This window comes from Anser cygnoides, chromosome 7 (genome assembly GCF_040182565.1).
Source record: "Anser cygnoides isolate HZ-2024a breed goose chromosome 7, Taihu_goose_T2T_genome, whole genome shotgun sequence".
NCBI classification, from domain to species: Eukaryota; Metazoa; Chordata; class Aves; order Anseriformes; family Anatidae; genus Anser; species Anser cygnoides.
This window is the reverse complement of record NC_089879.1, coordinates 3,900,203-3,919,717: the sequence shown is the minus strand read 5'-3', so window position 1 is coordinate 3,919,717 and position 19,515 is coordinate 3,900,203. Positions and strand designations below refer to the sequence as shown.

The window sequence follows — 19,515 nt, the reverse complement described above, 5'->3', positions numbered from 1 at the left end:
GTGAAATCAGCAGATATTTGGGAAGCTCTGAACATCACAGGATGCTGCCAACAGGAAGCTGCTTGCAAATCAGAGGCAAAACATTTTTCCTTTGCAAAGCACAAAGAGCGTAGCGTTTTCCAGAAGAATCCCGCAGGCTGAGTGAGTGAAAAACGTTAGAGAGTAGAGAGTTGAATGCTGAAACTGAAAAATCAAACTGATATGAGTGAAAAAACACAGCTCGTCTCGTTCAGTTCCTGGGCTGCTTCTTGTGTTCATGTTTTCTACCACCACACAGTCAACAGCTGCCAGGGGCACATAACTACTGCGCAAAATGGCATCCTGGGTTGTATCAGGGATGGTGCAGCCAGCAGGGGCAGGGAGGTGATCGTCCCCTGTGCTCTGCTCTGGTGAGGCCGCACCTCGAGCGCTGTGTTCAGCTTTGGGCCCCTCACCACAAGAAGGACATCGAGGCCCTGGAGCGTGTCCAGAGGAGGGCTACAAAGCTGGTGACGGACCTGGAGCACAAGTCTTGTGAGGAGTGGCTGAGGGCACGGGGATTGTTCAGTCTGGAGAAGAGGAGGCTCAGGGGTGACCTTTTTGCTCTCTCGAACAACCAGAAAGGAAGGTGTGGGGAGCTGGGGTCGGCCTCTTCTCACAGGTAACTAGCGGTAGGACTAGAGGGAATGGCCTCAAGTTGCGCCAGGGGAGGTTCGGGTTGGAAACGAGGAGACATTTCTCCTCAGAAAGAGCAGTCAGGCGTTGGGACGGGTTGCCCAGGGAGGCGGTGGCGTCACCGTCCCTGGGGGTGTTCAAGGAGAGGTTGGACGTGGTGCTTGGGGACGTGGTTCGGTGGTGACATTGGTGGTAGGGGGTGGTTGGACCAGAGGATCTTGGGGGGCTTTTACAACCTTCGTAGCCCTTCTCTGGAGATGGTTTAGGGCCATGGCTTAGCGGTGGCCTTGTAGCGTTAGGAGACGGACCTGGTGACCTTAGGGACCGTTTTCCCCGCGGTTACCCCTGCGGAGGCGGTGTGCGCACAGAGAACTACATCTCCCAGCAGCCCCGCGCGCAGCCGCCGCCGGAACCGGGGCGGGCGGGGAGCGCTCGCGGCGCCTTGTGGGAGCGGCGGCGGCGGCGGCGGGGGTCTCCAAGATGGCGGCTTCCATCTCGGGCTACACGTTCAGCTCCGTCTGCTACTGCAGCGCCAACAGCAGCGCCGACCACGTACGTGCCCGGCACCGCCGCCCTCGCCCCGCTGGCCGCGGCCGTGGCCCCGCGTCCCCGCTCGTTGCGGCCCGGTTGGGTGGGGAGGGGCCGGGCTTTGGGTCGCCGGGGGTGGCGGCGCTCGGGGCCTGGCCCCGTCTCCTCAGGGAGGCTCCGGGAGCCCCGCGGGGGGGGGACCCTGCCTGCTCCTGGCCCCCCGGGGCGGTGCTGGGGGTGCTCTGCCTCGCATCGGGCCTCGCCGTTCCCCCCCCCCCGGTGCTGTAGGGCTGGGGCTGCAGGCAGGGCGCTCGCCTCCTTAGTTCCCGTTTCCCTCCGTAAGTCGTGTTTCTGAGGGAAGCTTTCAGCATAATCAGCATTTTTGGACATGAAAACATCTTATTATTCTACAGCTTATTGCTGCGGTGCTGTGAATCAGAAAGTCAGCCCTGGTAAATCTCATCACTGGTTATACCTGCAGCTCAGCCATATGTTTCAAACTATAACTTCTCTTTTAAGCTTCCATTTAACGATTACAAATTTGCAATAGATTAGTGTATATAGTGTTTTTTCTATTTTTAGTGTTTTTTTATTTTTTTCCCCCTTGAAATTGCAGGAAGGATTTCTGCTAGGAGAGGTAAGACAAGAAGAGACCTTTAGCATTAGTGACTCGCAGATCAGCAACACTGAATTCCTACAAGTCATTGGTAAGTAACAGAACTTTCAGACATTCTGTGAGAGGCACTATTTAGCTTTTCATTTTTCAGTGCAACAATTCAGTAAGGATTACTATTTCACCTGTGAGACCACCATAAGATTTTTCCAGTCTTTCAAAATCAGCACTAAGCCATTTGCCGCACTATTTGTTCATGGCCGAGGTGTGAGGAAAGGTAACAGTCACTCGCTACATAGAGGGGCTTTTTACACATCTCTTGCTGTGAAGAAGAGATTGTTCATTCTGAGTTACGTGAGTTTTGTAATGGAGAAACGATTTATTGGCCCTGCAGAGAGTTTCCTGTTTGTATGGCTGCCTGCATACAGGGATGCACTTAAGGTAAATGCATTGCTTGATTTACTGATGCTGAAGAGGGGCAAACTGCTAGTGGGGAGTTTGGCTGGCTGGCTGGTAGGCGGTAGCACTGTAAGCTGTTGAGACATTATTTGCCAAGGAATGTTTAGCAAACCATGCGTTGATAAGAAGCACGAGTGCTGTAAAGCTCATTTGTTGTGCAGAGTGAAGTGATGGTAACAGAAGACGCAAGCCCTTGATGTTAAGCGTTGTTGGTTGATGCAGATGTTTTGATACACAAGAGAGTTAAAAGCCTGTGACAGCTTCTCTGTGACTTAGAGAGATTAGGAAGCTCCTGGAAGAAAATGCCTTTTTTATACGTGCGTATAACTCGGTGCTGAAATACATCTAAATCTTTAAAAACCCAAAGGCGTACGTACTTGGCTGTGTGGGATAGATTGTAGATAACTTACCAGGATCTTTATAAAGCTTAGCTAACACAAACATCTTGCAATTGACTCTCAAAACGTGGTTTGTAATGAACTGACGGTCCGTGAAGCTAAGTCCTATAGCACCGTGCATCTGAAGGCACTCACCACTTTTAAGTAGCGGTGGATGTGTATGCAAGAATCTTGAAGGTTACGTAGGTTCCTGTTCTGGTTATTCCTGAAGAAAAATAGGTGGTAAATTGATTGTGTGACCTGCACTGATCTTTGAGATAAATTACAGAAAATAAGGGGATAGAATTTTTATGCGTGTATATAATGGTTGTCAAAGTATCGGATGAAGGAAAGCAGCTGAAATCTCTGTTTGTTCAGGCAAAGCTGGATGTGACTGTTCAGTGGGATCCGACCTAGTTACTGATGACAATATAATACCTTAATGCCACTTCCAGCTGCACCCTAGTCTGGTTTCAGAAATCAGGAGTTAGTAATGTTAAGAAATCACTCTCTTTTCAGATATTGTTCTTTTTTTTTTTGTTACTTTTTCCTTTTGTTTTGTGAAAAAGGAAATTATCCTTTCCCCAGAGATCTTCTGGATATTTTTACTGTTTTCTTACTGCAGTATTTTTCGGTCAGCCTTACAAGTAGAACCAAGAGCTCAGAAGTTGAAATGAAACTGACAGGTTTGTGGCACAGTTGTCACAGATGGGTTTTAACATTTTTATGTTTCTGTAGTCTCAAAGCTCAGTGGCCTTGTGTATGTGGGTGTATAGTAAGTACGCTATAGGTATTTATGTAAAATAAGTCAATGTGTAAAGCTCAAATTTGGATTGCTGGTTCCTCACGCATTCTGGGCAGTGGGCTTGTTGCTTCCTGTTTTTTAAAAGTCGAAGTAATAAGCCAAGGATCAAGCGTATGTTCTCAGTAGTTGTGGTCAGTGTATTTGCTGGAAGGAATTGGTCTAGGCTGGAATAATTAATAATTTACTGGCCTTGTTTAGCAAATCACCTCCACAGATTCCTGTGGGCAAGAATGGAAACGTGGGGCTGACACTGACTTCCTGTAGTTTGGATTGTTTAAAAGTCTGAGAGCAGCACCACAAACTTCTTGCCGGTGGGAACGTGGCTTCTCAGGCAGCGCGCGTGCCGCTGGTGCTTAGGGCCCTGCTGTGCTGGTGGCTCGATCTGCCGCGGGGCGGCCGTGCCGGGTCTGCTGCTCCTGGGAGCGGTGAGTCCTGGCCGCTGAGGCTGCAGCCGGAGCAGGCGGCGGCTGTCAGAAGGGCAGGTGGCGGGTTGCTCGCCAGGAAGGAAGGGTCTGAACAGAGCTGTTGTGCGTTCTAATAGAGGAGCTGAGAGAGTGTTGCCACGTAAGGGCTGTTCAGCCCCACAAATGCGGTTTCAGACAGGTTGGGTGATCAAAGTACAGCAGTGTCAATGACAAACTGTGTTTGGTAAGAGGTCTGAGTGGAGGAGAACTTTAAAGAAGTACGGAAAGCCACAAAAAGGAAGCCGTGCTTGGCGGTAGGGGAACGGTATGGATTGGAGTTTTGCTCTTTTCCCTCTTCTCTGTGACTACTGACATGTTGCAACCACTAATGATTAAATAAGCATGTTAGCGTTTATCAGTACCTCACTAATGAAAAAATTGCAGTGACTTAAATAAAAAAGTTACAATTCTGTTATATAAAGCAAAAATGCAGCTAATCGTTTTGGAGTGGTGTTTCACCCCTTTTCTCGTAACAAATTCTACTTGTCTTACCAGGTTAAATACTCCAGTATAGAAAATTTCAGTGATTCCTTCCCCCGGCCTTTTTTTTATACACTCTTTATCACAGCAGCAATGAATATGAATGCAAGTAAAATGCGGAAAGGTGTTTCAAAACGGAAAACAAACATGCCTTTGCGAAGAGGTTATTATTGAAAAATAATTTAAAATGTATGTGTCTGAGGCTATATCTGTGTATATCAGAGCAAGCGTGAGTCTTCCTTCCCGTGGAAGTATTTCCCTCAGTGAAATGGAGGATCAGAAGGAGAAGCTGGTTTCCCGGGCGTGGTGCTGTGTCATCAAGTGTCGCTGAGACACGAAGGGCAGCCCGGGGTCTGACACAAACGCTTGTTTGCTCAATAGCCGTGATGTGGAAAAGTTATGCAAGATATGCCTAATGTCTCTCTATCTCGAGCGGTTGGACATATGTCTCTCTCTTTTTTTGTTGTTGCAGAAATCCATAACCATGAGCCGTGTTCAAAACTCTTTAGGTAAGCCTTTTCTGTTGTCTTCCTGTGTTGGCTGTGGAATATGTGAATGTTGCTGTGAATATGTTGAGCAGGTGACAGGTGGTAGCGCCTCACATGCACCTAGCACAGTTTGCATTGTTTACGCATCTGGTGACATTACAGAACCGTGTAACTTGCAGCAGCCACGGTGATGAGCGTATAAGTTTACCGTTCTAGTACCTCTTGCCTTGCTACAAAATCTTTGTTTAGAAGGGCTGCTGAGGTGGCTGGTACGGGATGCTTTTGTTACCTCTCCTAATTTCCCCCCCGCCAAGTGGAGGCGGATATTAGATCAAATCATATCACCGAGAATTAAGATGAATGTCAAAACCAATCCAAATTACTGGAGTCTTAGGCTGGCTCTGCTGAAGCCTGGTGGGTCGCAGTACACCTTGTGTGCCTTTACCCTGTTAACTTGCCGGGTTAACGAGTTGTTTTGTCATTAGTTGTGCTGATTTGCACCAAGTAATTCTAAAGCTTTCGGCTTACCAGTTCTTTTTGCCCTCTGATCTTCTGTAGTCCAGAATTAAAATTAAATATAGGCCTAATACGTTCCGTTTAGCAGCTTCAGTCTATTACACGTAACTTTTCTCTATAGTCGTCATTTGTTACACAGTGATAGCTTCTAAATTGCTCTCTAGAAATCCTTTTTAGAAGGAATTCCCAATTAATCTCTTCTTGTCTTTATTTAGAGCTTTCCAGCCAATTAAGAAGACGCAGTACCTTAGATACTGTGATTGACATAGCTGCATTAGAGAGAAAAGCTGCAGTCTGTCATTTGCTATCTGATAATTACAGAGGGTACTCTTATCCCGGTGATTTATATGCTGGAGACTCTACCCATCAAGATAATATCCCAGTGTCTGGGAGACTCTTTGCGGTTCCCGGTGATGTTCGTGCAGCACATAGCAAAACCGCTCACGTTCACTGTCTCGCCCCAGTCCAGAAATTGGTTTTTAGCAACTGAGCCGATGGAGGAAGGGGAAGAAGTTTATTTCTTGACGTGCTTTCTGCACAAGAGCACAGCTGAATTTAGTTACTGCAGAGCACAGGGGAACCTTGCAGAGTTTCTATGACCTTTATCAGTACCAGAGCATGATGCCAGTTTCTCTGTTCCTGCAGCTGTAGCAGGTGTGGTTTGGGGGCACTCTGCCTTATCCTTTGACTCAGATGTAGCCAGCCTAGGGGGGCCTGTGGCTCCTCCACACTGTGTTCTTGTAAGTGGGAATTGCTGCTGCTGAGTGTAACAGGCTTGGCTCCAGTGCTTTTTACCAAAGAGCAGAACTGAATGAGAAGTGAGGGTTTTCAAAGGACTGATTTCTGGCTGTGCAGTTTTCAAATGAAGGCGTTCTGTGAACTGCTAGTTGCTCGTCCCATGAGAAAATTACTTACAAGTCATAAAGAAAGAATTGGATATCCGCTACTTAAACGAATATGCAAATGCTGTGAGCATGAATTGAAAAGATTATGCAAATATTAGGTGTATCTCAGACGTCTAAAGAGTTGTTGTCTTAATATTCAAAATAACTTGCATCTTAAAACCAAATTTTATTTCCACCCTCATTTACCAGCCAAGTACTGAGCTCAGGATGTTTTTTTCCCCCTCACACAAGAGCTGAGATCACAGACCTCTAAAACAGAGTGTTTTCCTGCACTGCTTTAGGTGTTAGTGATATCAGCTCTTGACAGAGACTAAGGGCTTGGCAGGTAAGTCAAGGAGGAATCTATTTTCAAATGCTTTCCCTTCTGTTATGAAGTGTGATCCGTTTGAATTTATAAACCTGTCTGTGTAGATAGCTTTATGAATTCTTAAAATTATTGTCCTCTAAATAACAAGTTATTAGGGCCTGGGCCTCTGTCCTGTAAGCAGAGCCTCATGGAAAGACCACGATGCTTCTTTGTGTTCGTGCTGACCCTGGTATAATTGTTTTGGCTTCAAGGGTCTCCTCGTGAGTCTAATTGCAGGACTGGAGCTCAAGGAATTATACTGTAGCTGCATGTAAAGTGGCCCTGGTTTCCTTTCCTCCTTGGCAGGTAGACCTCCCGTTATCAAAGCAGGCTTTTGCAGAATGCTGGCCAAAATAAAATGACCCGGTCCATTTATGTGTGTGCCCCTTGTTGTAGAGGCTGCTGGTGAGATGCTAGTCATCAAATTAATGTGCGTAATGGAAGCATTTTAAAACTAACAACTTCAGGCATATCGCATTGCATTACCGGTTGCTTAAAAGTGGCTAGAGTATTCGCACCAGCAAGTCTTACGCATCTAACTTAGGTGCTCTGCTTCTTCCTCTGGGAGCAGCTGCCTCTGTCTGTGAGCTCTGTAGTCACCCTCGGCTCCAAACGCACCCAAGTTGGATGTCTAAGTGGGTGGTGCGAATACTGACCCATATCGAGAAAGGTAAGACTGCAGAGGTTGATTTCTGCCGTATAGAATGCCATCTGTTTGAGAAACGCTCGGGGTATAAATTATGTACGATGTGCGTGTGTAAACTGTGTGCCTACATTTCTCTTTTCCTTTTTTGGTTCAAGCTTTTATGACTATGCAGGCAAGGTTAATGAGGAGAGTTTGGACAGGATTCTTAAAGATCGAAGAAAAGTAAGTTTTCTCTCTTTTCCTCCTGTTCTAGTCATAAGAACCTATAATTAGAAAGAGTGGTTTTGAGAAAAAAACAGGTAGCTAACTAGAAGAAATACTTCCTTTTACAAATCTGATGTTCTGATCCAACGCTTATCCTCTACACATGTTTGTGGATTTGTGGTACTTACGTTAAACTGGGCGCAATGTCTAAATTCCCTGAAGAAATACAAAGCATTTAAGTTCAGGTATCCAAAAATGAAGGGTCAGTATTAGTCCTCTGTCTAATTTCTGAGCTAAATGTGTAGCATAAAGATTGTGTATACTGCTGCTGAAACCAACAAAAAATGGAGCTGATCTGAAAATCCGTTGCGAAAAGTTCATTTCAAAAGGCTAAAAAATGTTGTGACGATAAAGGCTTGGAATGGCAATTACTGCACTGCCAGCTTTAAACTGGGAATACTGTCAGAAGGTAGTTATACGTCGGATGTTGTCGTAGCTTTATTATTGTGCGTGCGTTGTTAGCACAGCTACTGTGAAGTGGATTCAATTTCACCAATTCTCTCTCAAGAGAATCAAACCTCTTTCAGCGGCTCATCCAGTTTCACACTTGCAGTGCACTGTCGTTAAAATTATCAAATGATCACGTCAGAAGTTGTCACAGGCTTAACGCCTTGAAGAGCAGAGCCGAAGGTGTGGTTCCTTATGGTGGAATGAATCCACCGGTCACCTTCTTGCTAGAGCTAGCAGAAAGCCGCCTGCTAGTTCGTGAATTTTGCTCACGAGGTCCGCTTACTCCAAGGTAGGGATGGTAAATACGATGCTTTTTTTTTTTCCTCTTTTTCCTTTTACAAAGCAGCAGCAAAGCAATGTCATTCCAGCTGGTTGTGGAACTGCATTGATGTGTCAGGCGTTGGGGATTTCTGTCCTCTACAGGTGACTCAGGTGTAACTTCCACAACCGTGGTCTGAGTAAGAGTGAATTTAGCATCACTGACTTTGCAGTCTTTATTCTCTGGTTACCTTACCAGCCTGAATCGTGGACTTCTGCTTAGACAGGGATATTGCTGAGGAGGGAACTTCGGGGAAGCAAGTCCTAAATTTGTGCAACGCTAATCATTGCAATGGTTTTTCTTATCTCTCTCTTCTACCAAATGCTCTCAGAATTAACTCTCCTGTGTATACTTTTGTATTTATGCTTAGTACCTATGTACTTTGTGTGCATGAATCTATATGTACAGGCATATATCTTTATGCTGGTGAGGGAGTAAGATTCCAGTCTCAGATCCTGAATTCTGTAACTCGACTACAGAACGCTGCAGAGCATATTAAATTCTCCTTCCAGAGACGAGGCACAAATAGTAATTTAAAAATGTCTGTCTCGCACTGGTTTTCAGCCGAATTTTTTGTTAGGATCTACCTTGCAGGAAGACTCCGGCAAGAGCTGTTACCTGTGGTGAGAAAGCAGGCAAAACTGGGAAGAAAAAAAAAAAAAGAAAAGAAAACTCCCAAATGTTCTGGGATTAAAGCATTATAGATTTAATTGTCATAGTGCCAAAAAACAACAGGAAATAGTGCTGTCCAGGACCATGATGGTCTTGTGTTCCATTTTGTTAGCAAAATAAGCACATTTTATTACATTCAGGTTATTAAATTGTACAGACTTAACTATAAGAAGTTAAAACCAATGCTTCTTACTGTTTTTTTTGTTGTTTAATATGGGTGTCATATTGTTTAATGTGTAGAATCTGCTCTTTTCCAACAAACATACACAATCTTAATGCATCGTTACGTGATAGTGCCTCTTTCTGGGAGTCTTCCTAAAACAGCTTGTTAGCGATGAGTCCTTTGTCATTATTGTCTTAATTTAAATGTTTAGTTTACATTAAATAAAGGGTTTTAATACATGTTGTGTTCAAAATAATAATTGAATTAGAATGTCTTATCTGCTGTGCATATGCATCTATCTCAATTAAATACACAATTCTATCGCTGTACACAGCAGATCAGTCCCATACGTCTCATGAACAGACAAATATTTGCAAATATGTTGGCATAGCACTGGAAATGTGTCTTACAAATCAATACAAGAGAACAGGCAGCTGAAATACTCGGGGGAAAAAACCTGCTGTGTTTGAAAACTGCTCAGGTCTAATATTTTGAAGATGCTCCAAGGTTTATTGCTAAAACTAAACAACTGAAGGAGAACCTGTAATGAAAGCAGGATCCTAAATACTACTGAGGGCACAAGTGTTTGTAGCACAGTAAGGCTGAGCAATTAGTAGCTGTGTGTAGCAGGATGTGTCACTTCTGGACTATTTAATAGGTTTAAACCCCTAATAATTCAGACAGATTTTATTGTAATAAAGCTATTTCAAGAATTGGCTAATAAATATGATGCTATAGGTCTGACAATCTTATTATCAAAAGGTAAATCTGTATCTCTCAATATTTTGTTGTTTTTGTTTTTGTTTCTGCTGTACTTCGATTATAGAACGTTATCGGATGGTACAGATTTAGGAGAAACACTCAGCAGCAGATGTCCTATAGAGAGCACATCATTCATAAACAGCTGACCCACATCCTTGGAGTGCCTGATCTTGTCTTCCTTCTCTTCAGCTTCATTTCCACTGCAAATAACTCCACACATGCTTTAGAATACGTGCTTTTTAGACCAAACCGAAGGTAAACAACCTCTGTATGTGAACCAATCCTTGTCTGTTTTCTGCTTCTTATTGCTAATCTCTATAAACTATTTTGAAGTTGGCACCGTTAAACAAGTTTGTCTGTTTATCAAGTGGTATCTTGGTGTGCAGCTGTTAGTGATGACAGCTTGCTTTTTCCCCTGCGCAAGCAATTTATAAATTTATCCTGGGGACAGTGAATGTTCTTTTTGATCTTCAAATATTCAGACAAATATATTTTAAGGGAAATCGGGTGACAGTACCGTGTTTCTTGTAAGAGCTATGAATGTTGCCTCACCAGTCTTGTCTCTGGTAGTTTGCAGGCACAATTAAAAATGGCCGTAGGTACGAAGGTAGATCCATCTCTGGGGAATTCTCTATCGTGTGTTTATTTTGAACACAACTTCTAACATTTCTCAGCTTTTGTAATACACTTAATCCAGAAGCTTGGAAATTAGAAGAGCTGTGATCATCAAAGAGATGGAATGGCGTCAAGACTATTGTAAATAATACCTTGGGAAGTAATTAAGAACTCTTTCTATATTTTCTCTACAGGTATAATCAAAGGGTGTCACTTGCTATTCCTAATCTAGGCAACACTAGTCAACAGGAATACAAAGTTTCTTCAGTGCCAAATACTTCTCAGAATTATGCCAAAGTTATTAAGGAACACGGGTAAGTTTTCGTCAAATTCTACCTTCTCTCCCTTCCAAAGACTGGTAAGAATATGCATTGCAAGCAGGAAAAAAATAGTTCTGCAGGAGAATGAACAGTTGGTTCCTGCTGCACTTTTTCTGCTTAGAATCAAATCTTTGACAAGAACAAACGGAACTCGGTGCACGACTCAGAAAAGCAGAGTCTGTACGGGCAGTCGGTGCTGCAGGCCTTCTGGCTGGAGGACTGTAACTTGATTTTTTTTTTCAATGAATTCTCTGTGCAAGCCTGCTTTAAAACTGAAACACTGATTTGGAGTATCTGTGTTGTTTTTTTGATGGTGATCACTGTAATTAAATGCTGTAAATGCAAAGTAGCTCTTATGACTGACAATGAAATTATACAAGCTTAGAGAGTTCTGCTTAAGTTTAATCCCATTCAGATGGGACTTCATTGTTCCAGGAGGATCCTTGGTGTCAAATATTTTGCTGTCCAGATTTTGGTTCTTGAGGGTACAGTACTTTTTTGGCAAGATAAAACAAAATACCTTTTAGAAATACAGCAATTGACTGCTTCCCAGCAACTCACGGACAGTATGAGGTAGAAACTTGTGTTGTCTTCTCTAACTAACGGTTTCTGCTTTTTTTTGGTAGTACTGACTTTTTTGACAAAGATGGAGTGATGAAGGACATCAGGGCTATATATCAGGTTTACAATGCACTTCAGGAAAAAGTACAGGTAACTTCCTTTACTTAATATTGGTCGGTGCGTGTGGCTTCGTTTGTTTGTCTTTTGATTAAACCAGGAGTGCAGGAGATGGAATTTCGTAGTGCTCATAAGCCATTTCTCATGAACTGTGCAAAAATGTTTGACTTCAATAGTGGCAGTTTCTATTCAGTACGTGCGTTTGCAGTGGCTGCAGTAAAAGTGGTTGGTGGGGATATAATCGATTCTTTCCCTTTTGCAAGTCAGTGATTTAATGCTCGGTGATTTCCGGGAGATGTTAGCAGTTCTTAAGAGCATGCCTTGAAGAAAAGCTTTCTCGAAGGCTGTGGGGATTTGCACAGGCTGAAAGGCCTGTGTGAGCTTCAGAACGATTCCCGTCTCTCGGTGTGTCGCATGCAGCACGGAGAGCTCCATCTGGTAGTTAAAGCGTGCGAATGCTTTGCGAAGAGCAGGAGTGAATCCTGCTCCAAACGTGGCAACGCATCCGAGGGGGCCTCGCGTGTCAAATCTACTAAATGTCAGCTTGTCAGTTCGCAGCTTGTCTGCGCGAAGAGCAGCGTAGCTGTGCTGCCTTGGGAGCGCGCCCGTCTGCCGACTGGGATGTAGTCACAGTTGATTTCCAGGCTTTCCCTCCACGTCTGCCCTGCGGTGGTTTGTGCCTGTGCTCCAGCTTAGCCTCGCTGCTTGGCACCCAGAGCAGGGAACAAAGCAGTGGTCTCAGCCCCTCGCCCTGCTCGTACAGGGAGACCGCTGCTTCTCCGTGGAAGTTGCCCCCCCTTAACCTGCCTGCCAAGGGGGGTGACTGGCGTCCAGAAGGCAGACCACGTTCCTGCTGGCTCCACGAGACACGAAGATGCCTTATTTTCAGATGTCTGTCGCGTTAGCTAATGGTATTACTCTTCAATGCGTTCTTGCCAAAAGCACGTACAGCCTTTTGTGTTCTTGCTGGTGTTTGAATCGGTATCTTGGAAAAATGGAAAATGTGACATCATCGGGGAGTTGTCCTCCTACCTGTTAGAAGTATGACTTCGTTGTGTTTTACCAGATTAAATGTTCCTCCTGTACATCGTTACAGAGCTAAAAAATTTATTTAGGAGTTTCTCAGTTGGGGAACTTTTATCTTTAAAGTGAATGTTACAGAATGTTACAGGGCTGGAAGATACAAGTGTTTTGGTAAAGGAGCTGAGAAGCCTATATATTTGCATTATTCACCAGTTCTGTGTGTGGTGGCTTTTTTAAACTATGAACTTTAAAAATTAGATACAGAACTGAAAGTGTAGTATTTCGATTCCATCTGTAGATGAGATCATTAATAGTAACCTTTTGGGGAAGAAGCAGAAAATTGCTAATGACTTACTGTTTAAGATTCATCGGTGCTTTCAGAGTCGTGTTCTTCAAAGCTGATCGTGTTTAATGATAATGACCAGTGCTTATTTCCTGAGGATGTAAACATCTAGTATAGCATGTTTAGTTTAAATAAGAAATCCACACTGTCCACAACTGTTCCTGAACTTACATCTTACCAAGTTTTCATCTTCATTCCTTAACCAGTATAGGGAGATTTTGTTGAAAATTCACGGGCCCTGCTCAGTTATCAGTCAGGAGAGAAATTGGGGGCAGTTTTCTTTTGAATCAACTGTTTCGGACTCTGACTCAGATTTGGCCTAGTGTGACAAGCACGCGCCTTCATGCTGTGGTTTACAATCATGCCACCGTAGTATCGTTATTGTGCTAACAGTGTACTTAACAGCAACTGTGGGCTCTTTCTGAGTTCAAACTGAAAATAAAATTAAGTAAACAAATAATTGTAGCTATCTTTGGGTCTTATTATGTAATGCCTTACGGTAACGATGAATTATTTGGAGATGCTTTTCCTACCATGCAGCAGCTGTAAATTGACAACAGCCAGTAAAGAAAATGCTTCAAGTTGAATTTTATGCTCTGAAATAGTTGATTACTGCTCTAAGTTTTTTGCTTTTAATGGCTATTTGTCCATCGATAGCTTATTAATGTTGTTGTGGAAGTGTTTTTGCATCTATGTTTTTGGAAAATCTTAGTATATCTTCTGTTTTTCTCCTAGGCAGTTTGCATAGATGTAGAAAAAAGTGAACGCGTTGTTGAATCTTTTCAAGCTGATGTAAACAAGTTAAAAAGGCAAATCACACAAAGAAAAAATGAAAAGGAACAAAAAATAAGTAAGTTACCTTCTTTTAATTTTGTTGTTTCAGAACAAGATACTGTAAAGACAGAACACTTTGTGGAATTGTTTTGAGTTGCACTCCTGATAGCTCATAGCAAAACAAAAACCACTGGGAAGGTTGTATGAGGGACTGATGTTGAATGTTACCTGAACTTTGAAAGTGTGTACCCTGCAAATATTTTTTTTAGGAGTCATCCAGTGTTAGCAAACGGGGAAAAAAGGCGAGAGATGGAACTGTGGAGGAAGAACAGGAAAATTAATTCTGGAAGTAACACAGGAAAAGATTCGTTGTAGGAAAGGAAAAGCGGAGTTAAGCCAGGAATGGAAAAAAACAAACCTGACCTCTGGAGAGATTCCTTTTGAAGTATTGCATAGAAACAGGGCACTGTGTTTACAGACCCGTACCTGTCAATGTTTTTGTGAATTTATCTTTCAAATAAATTCTTTGATTCATTCAAGGCAACACAGGCATGATGCTCTTTTCTTTCCAGTGAGACTCCACAGAAATTATTCTTCTGCTTTGTTTTGAACACCTATATAGCAAGTTTTGTACTGAGTTGGGTTTTAAATTTGCGTGATGCAAATAAATCCCATTAAAATCCATAATTTTATTAGAGTTGGCTCTGTATTAATTGTAAAAGTTTTCATAGTATGCATTTAGGACTGGTAAAGAAAGCCAGTAATAGGTGGATGTTCAACATTTTTTTTGCTGCTCCATAATTTTCTGAATCAGTCAGGCCTGTTGAGTGAGTGTAGTGGGCTGGCGGCCACGCTGTCCCTCCTCCCTACAAATTGCCTATGGCTTCAGGATACTTTTGGTTAGCAGTAAATAGGTTTTGTGAACAGCCCTGACATTTCCAAGGAGGCATTGCCAATCTAATTTAATTTGTGAGTGTAAGGGAAGACTGAAAGCAGGGGGTAGAAAATAGGCAAATGGGAAATAATATTTAAAAATAAATTCGTAAGTAAATTATGTATTTTAGCAAACCCTGCCTCTGTCTTTCCATGTTTTGAAACGATAAGAAAATGAAATTTTGTATTTTTACCTACATCGTGTTTTTTACTGGTTGTGTATCCCGTTAAGTAAAGCTGTGGCTGAGGCTGACAGATCGCTTCACGGGTTAATAACCCAAACCGTGCAATAGGGCGCTCTGTTGCTCTGATCGGATGTTTTTTTCCTCCAGGCAGCGAGGTACAGTTACCAAATTAGTATTTTACATCAAGGTTTAATCTGTCACGCCCCTTCTCTGACTTCTTCCTTCCCCGAACCTCAAAGGTAAGGAGCTGAGCATGGGTTAGAGACCATCGGAAGGGTGTAAGCAGCAGAAGTCCTGAGTCACTCTTGCTTCCTGCCTGGCTGTAGATGAAGCGAGCAGAGCACTGCTACTACGCGAGCTAGCAAGAAGCAGAGACGGGTATTCGGTGCGGCTGGAGCTGCTCCCAGCCCATATGGCAGGAGACGGCGGTGGAGGAGGAAGAGCAGTCGGTGCTAGCCCCTGGGTACTACCAGTGAGATGGGAAATGCTGGACTGGAAACGTGTGCCAGAGCAGAATATCGTGTGAGAGGGCTGAAACAAGAAAACACGCAGCTTGGATCTCTAATATTTTTAGATGCAAGTCGCTAAATAGCGAAGCCAGCCTTCTGTTCTCTCGCTTTCTCAATATTGGGTGAATTTCCTTGTTTTTAGTGAGTGAGTTGTTCCAATTAATCAGTCTCAGAGCTGGAGGAAGGGGGAATATTTGATTCAAATTCCTGTGGTAGTGTTGTGTGAAAGCTCGTTGTTATTTTTTTTTGGTTAATGGGTTTTGTCTCTAACGCTGGAGCATTAAACTCAGTTGAGACTTTGACAGATCACCAGAATTAGTTTGTCAGTGTTCTAGGGGGTAGTTTGTTGTACACTTGAGGGGAGTATGCCCTTCTAGTTAGTCAAGAGAGATCTCGGTGGCCTGACTGAGGGAACTATTCAGCTTTGATTTTTGCTTTTTTCTAGAAGCGCGGTGGATGGTGAGTAGAACAGATAGCATTTTGTCTGTCACCTGGCGGCAAGGCAGCCTTAAATATTCCGGTGTCCGTTCTGACAGATACTTGGAGGCTAATAACTGGTTAAACACCAGTCAAAACCTGAAGTCTATCCCAGTGCCTAACAAGTCTTACTGCAAGGAAGTTTTTCCTCATGTCTAATGTACAATTAACTTAACTACTAACTTAAACTGCTTTCTAATTATCTCTCCGTGGTACCCTCTTATGTATATTTGAAGGCTTAAGCAGTTTCCTCAGTCTCTTCTAATTATCCAAGTTATTTCAGTCCTTCCTCTTAGGTTTGGTATCCAGACCACTAAAAACTCCCTTTTTTGCTGGAGTTTCTCTACTTGTTCCATGTTTCTCAACGTGCAGTGTCTAAAATTAGATGCAGTGTACCAATTGTAGTCTTCACCATTACAGTAGGTACTAAAATAATATTTACCTGGTTCTCAACGGCTGGGCACACGTAATGCACGTTGATATTTGTAGCTTACATAAATAAATCAAGGGTAAACCTTGGTTTCTGTTCTGCAGGACGCATCTGCTCCTCATTCTGCAGTCCGTGCAGTCCATCATTCCTACGCAGGTCTTCTTAAAATTACTTTGCAAACCATCTCGCGTTAAGATCGTTTTGAAATTCCTGTCCTGATGCTGTTACACTTGCAGCCATTACTAGCGCAGTGCCATCTATAACTTTAATTAGCATGTGCTGATTAAATCCCATCGTTTCGGTTGCAATGCAGGTACAGTTCCAGCGCAGAGCTGTGGGGGCTCCATCTTCCTGCACCTTCCCAGCGTGGCTGTTAACCATTGTAATTGTTCTTTGAACAGCTTTTCAGCTTTTTTTAATCCCCATGCTGCTTTTGTTACTCCCGGTTCACTGTGAAACACTGAGGCCCTGTGAAATCCTTACAGGCAGGACATGTCTGCGGCTTTTGGCATTGCTTTGTTAAAATAACGTGAGCGGGGAGGAGACCCTGCCCTCAGTGGACAAGGCTATTGACAGCAGCTGTCTGACTGTGCCATTACTTAAATAAATCAGAGAATGTGGACGTGGTGGGTTTGCCTGTTGTGTGGCTCTTCACAGGGACCCGATGTCAGCGACTGGATCCAGCTTCTCCGGGTGCAGGGAACAGCACCCTCGCCAGAGCTACACCGGTGCCAGAGCCCTGGCTGGGGATCCCTGTGCTGGGGATATGGAGATGAGATTAAACATAGGTTACTTTGCAACATACTTTGTGGAAGCATTAAGTATACCAATTTTCTTTGCTTTTATAGGACTGCAGCAAGCAATTTTAAGCAGGCAAATGCCAACAGATAACCTGGAACCCATGTTTGTTCCGCGAATGTCCTACACTGGATTCGCTGTGGAAGGCTGCACGCTGGAAGATTCGGACGTCTCCGATCCTCCCCCGCCGTATTCCGATTTCAGTGCGACCACTCAAGAAAGTACTGTCGGTCACGGTCTCCTAGAAAGCAATGCTTTCATGCCCCGGCCTCAAGCAGTAGGTTCTTCCAGTTACGTTTCGACAAACGCAGGATTGAAATATTCTGGTAATGGAGCATCCATGCCATCTTCCCAAAGAGCGGTTGCTGACAATGTTGACGAGTCAGAAGACAGTGATTACGAAAACTTGCTCGAACCCACGGAGTCGTCTGACAGCGAATACTCACAGACGAGGGATTCCCAACCTTCAGCACACCCCGACGGTGATTCCAGGAACACTCAAACTTCTCAGATTTGATAGGGGGGAAAAATAATCAACATGACACTGTTCTTTTTTTCATAATTGTTACAGAGAGATTTTGGGGATTTAACCTGGAGGAAATGAACTACACAGGATTACTGTGCGCACGATGTAGAAGACTTGCACTAGAGGGTTTATTCACCTTGTGATACATTTTGCAAGTTTTATAACGAAATCATTAGGATAATCAAGTTGTACTAATACTGATGAGGTTCATGGATGTACCGGTAAATTTAGGCAAAATGAAATTTATAGAAATCTTGTAGCTTTCGTTGCCGTATTTTCTTTAAGACAATAAATTGGGTTGTAGTAACTAAGCACAGTTAGTCTACAGATAATGTTCTCAGATCAAAACTTACCTCTTGCACTATCATGCCTTGAATTTTAATTTTTGAAAGGGAAAAATATATCAGCCGCCTTCAAAATAGCTTTCTCTGGTAAGCCAAATTGGCCTTTGCGAGCAAAGAAATGTTGCTAATTCTGAGGAGCCTGATTGAAACAGATGTGGTCGACCTTCTATCGGCATGCTCTTTTAACAGAGGAGGGGTTTGTTTCAACTTTTCTACTAGCAGAATGTGTGTATCACTTAAAATGACGGTTGCCTTTTTTTCTGTAAAGGGTGTTGGGGGGGGTGGGATGACCGCTAAAATCATCCAAATGAATGTCATAAATATTATTCTGGTTTTGCTGGGTTTACAATGACTTCCTGCCACACTAGCCTCGTTCATTGTCTCGTTTGTTAGTTTAGTATGAATGCAAAGTGCACACGCAGGAGTAAATGACTGACGGAAGTAGTAAATTCCGCCGTGATTGGACTTTGGAGTCTGCAAATTGCGAGCATCAGAAACTGCTTCGTGCATTTTATTTGCATCTGAATATTGGATTTACACTTCTGTATGAGTTATTTTATGTAATAAATAGGGGACGGGGTAGGAGAAGATTGTTTGGAGAGTCCCCTGGGTTTATTACCTCTTTTCTCTGGATGGAATGTGTAAATGATTATTTTAATTTGCATTACAGCTCTCATCCGAAATTTGCCATTTGGGATACATGAAGTGTGGTATATTTAGAGAATTTCATGTTTGGATGCACTTATTTTTTTATTTAATTACTGCTTGTATACTAACATTGCCCAAAATATGTGAAATGGTGCCACTAAAAGGTTTGTATTATTGGACTTTTATCCCTGATCCGTAAATGAGAAAATACACCGTTTAAGATGAGGATATCTTAAGCGTTTATCACTTTTAGGTGTGAATAACCACTTCTTTGGTTTCTACCCAGAAGAACAAAGCAGTTGCTTGAAAGCTTAAATGTATCAGATTTGGAAAGGACTCAAATTTCAGTCTGCATTGTATACGTAGGCAAAGGTCTGTTCATTAGCCTCTCTTTACCTGTACTAAATTAAGCAAAATGGCTTTGGGAAAAGGAGGTGGTAAAATTGCCTCTCTTCCATCGAGTGTTTCCACCTTTAAACATCTCGTGGTCTACTTTAACTATTTTACATTATTCTCGTTAGCCTTAAACTGTTGCATTTTGTCTTCGAGTGTTGCAATCCATTTAACGGAGAACTTGTTCTGGTTTTATCGCTGGCTATCTGCAAGCACCTGTGTGTAGTCCAGGTGTTCTAGACGTGTGTGTGTGTCAAAATCAGAATTGACAAGATGGCAACTACAGTTTTATTTTTATTCTGCACAGAAACCTGCAAAATGTACATCTCTGACAAAGCAGTTAAATGTGACAATAAAATCTTATTTAATCCTGTAATTTATATTTTAATATTTGTCAGGCTCTATGTCAATGAAATAATTCACCGGAATACAGAAAAACAGCTTGAAATGGATGAGTTGTTCAATCTTGGTCGTCTGTTTGCAGAGAGGGGTTTGACTGAAGGGAGAAGAGGTTGTGCTGTCACATTCATGGGATTACGTTGGTACGAAGATTGGGTTTTGGAATCTCTTAATAAAAAAAAGTCTGTTCTGCATGCTCTTACGTATAA

At 43.0% G+C, this 19,515-nt stretch overlaps 1 protein-coding gene across 1 annotated transcript; it reads left to right on the top strand.

Annotated features, from left to right (window-relative positions):
- Window positions 1-1,048: 1,048 nt before the first annotated feature.
- Window positions 1,049-19,295, top strand: ABRAXAS2 (abraxas 2, BRISC complex subunit). Its single transcript, XM_048057278.2, has 9 exons — window positions 1,049-1,206; window positions 1,799-1,889; window positions 4,853-4,889; window positions 7,437-7,503; window positions 9,976-10,166; window positions 10,721-10,840; window positions 11,473-11,557; window positions 13,626-13,740; window positions 17,047-19,295. The coding sequence occupies exons 1-9, from the start codon at window positions 1,135-1,137 to the stop codon at window positions 17,511-17,513; spliced, it is 1,245 nt and encodes a 414-aa protein (XP_047913235.1). The 5' UTR covers window positions 1,049-1,134; the 3' UTR covers window positions 17,514-19,295.
- The last annotated feature ends 220 nt before the right edge of the window (window positions 19,296-19,515 follow it).

Bases quoted from the DNA above. Each gene is read 5' to 3' on its own strand.
- ABRAXAS2 (XM_048057278.2), top strand. From the start codon at position 1,135: ATGGCGGCTTCCATCTCGGGCTACACGTTCAGCTCCGTCTGCTACTGC. The intron at 7,504-9,975 runs GTAAGTTTTCTC...CTTCGATTATAG, and splicing joins TTCTTAAAGATCGAAGAAAA to AACGTTATCGGATGGTACAG. The intron at 10,841-11,472 runs GTAAGTTTTCGT...TTTTTTTGGTAG, and splicing joins AAAGTTATTAAGGAACACGG to TACTGACTTTTTTGACAAAG.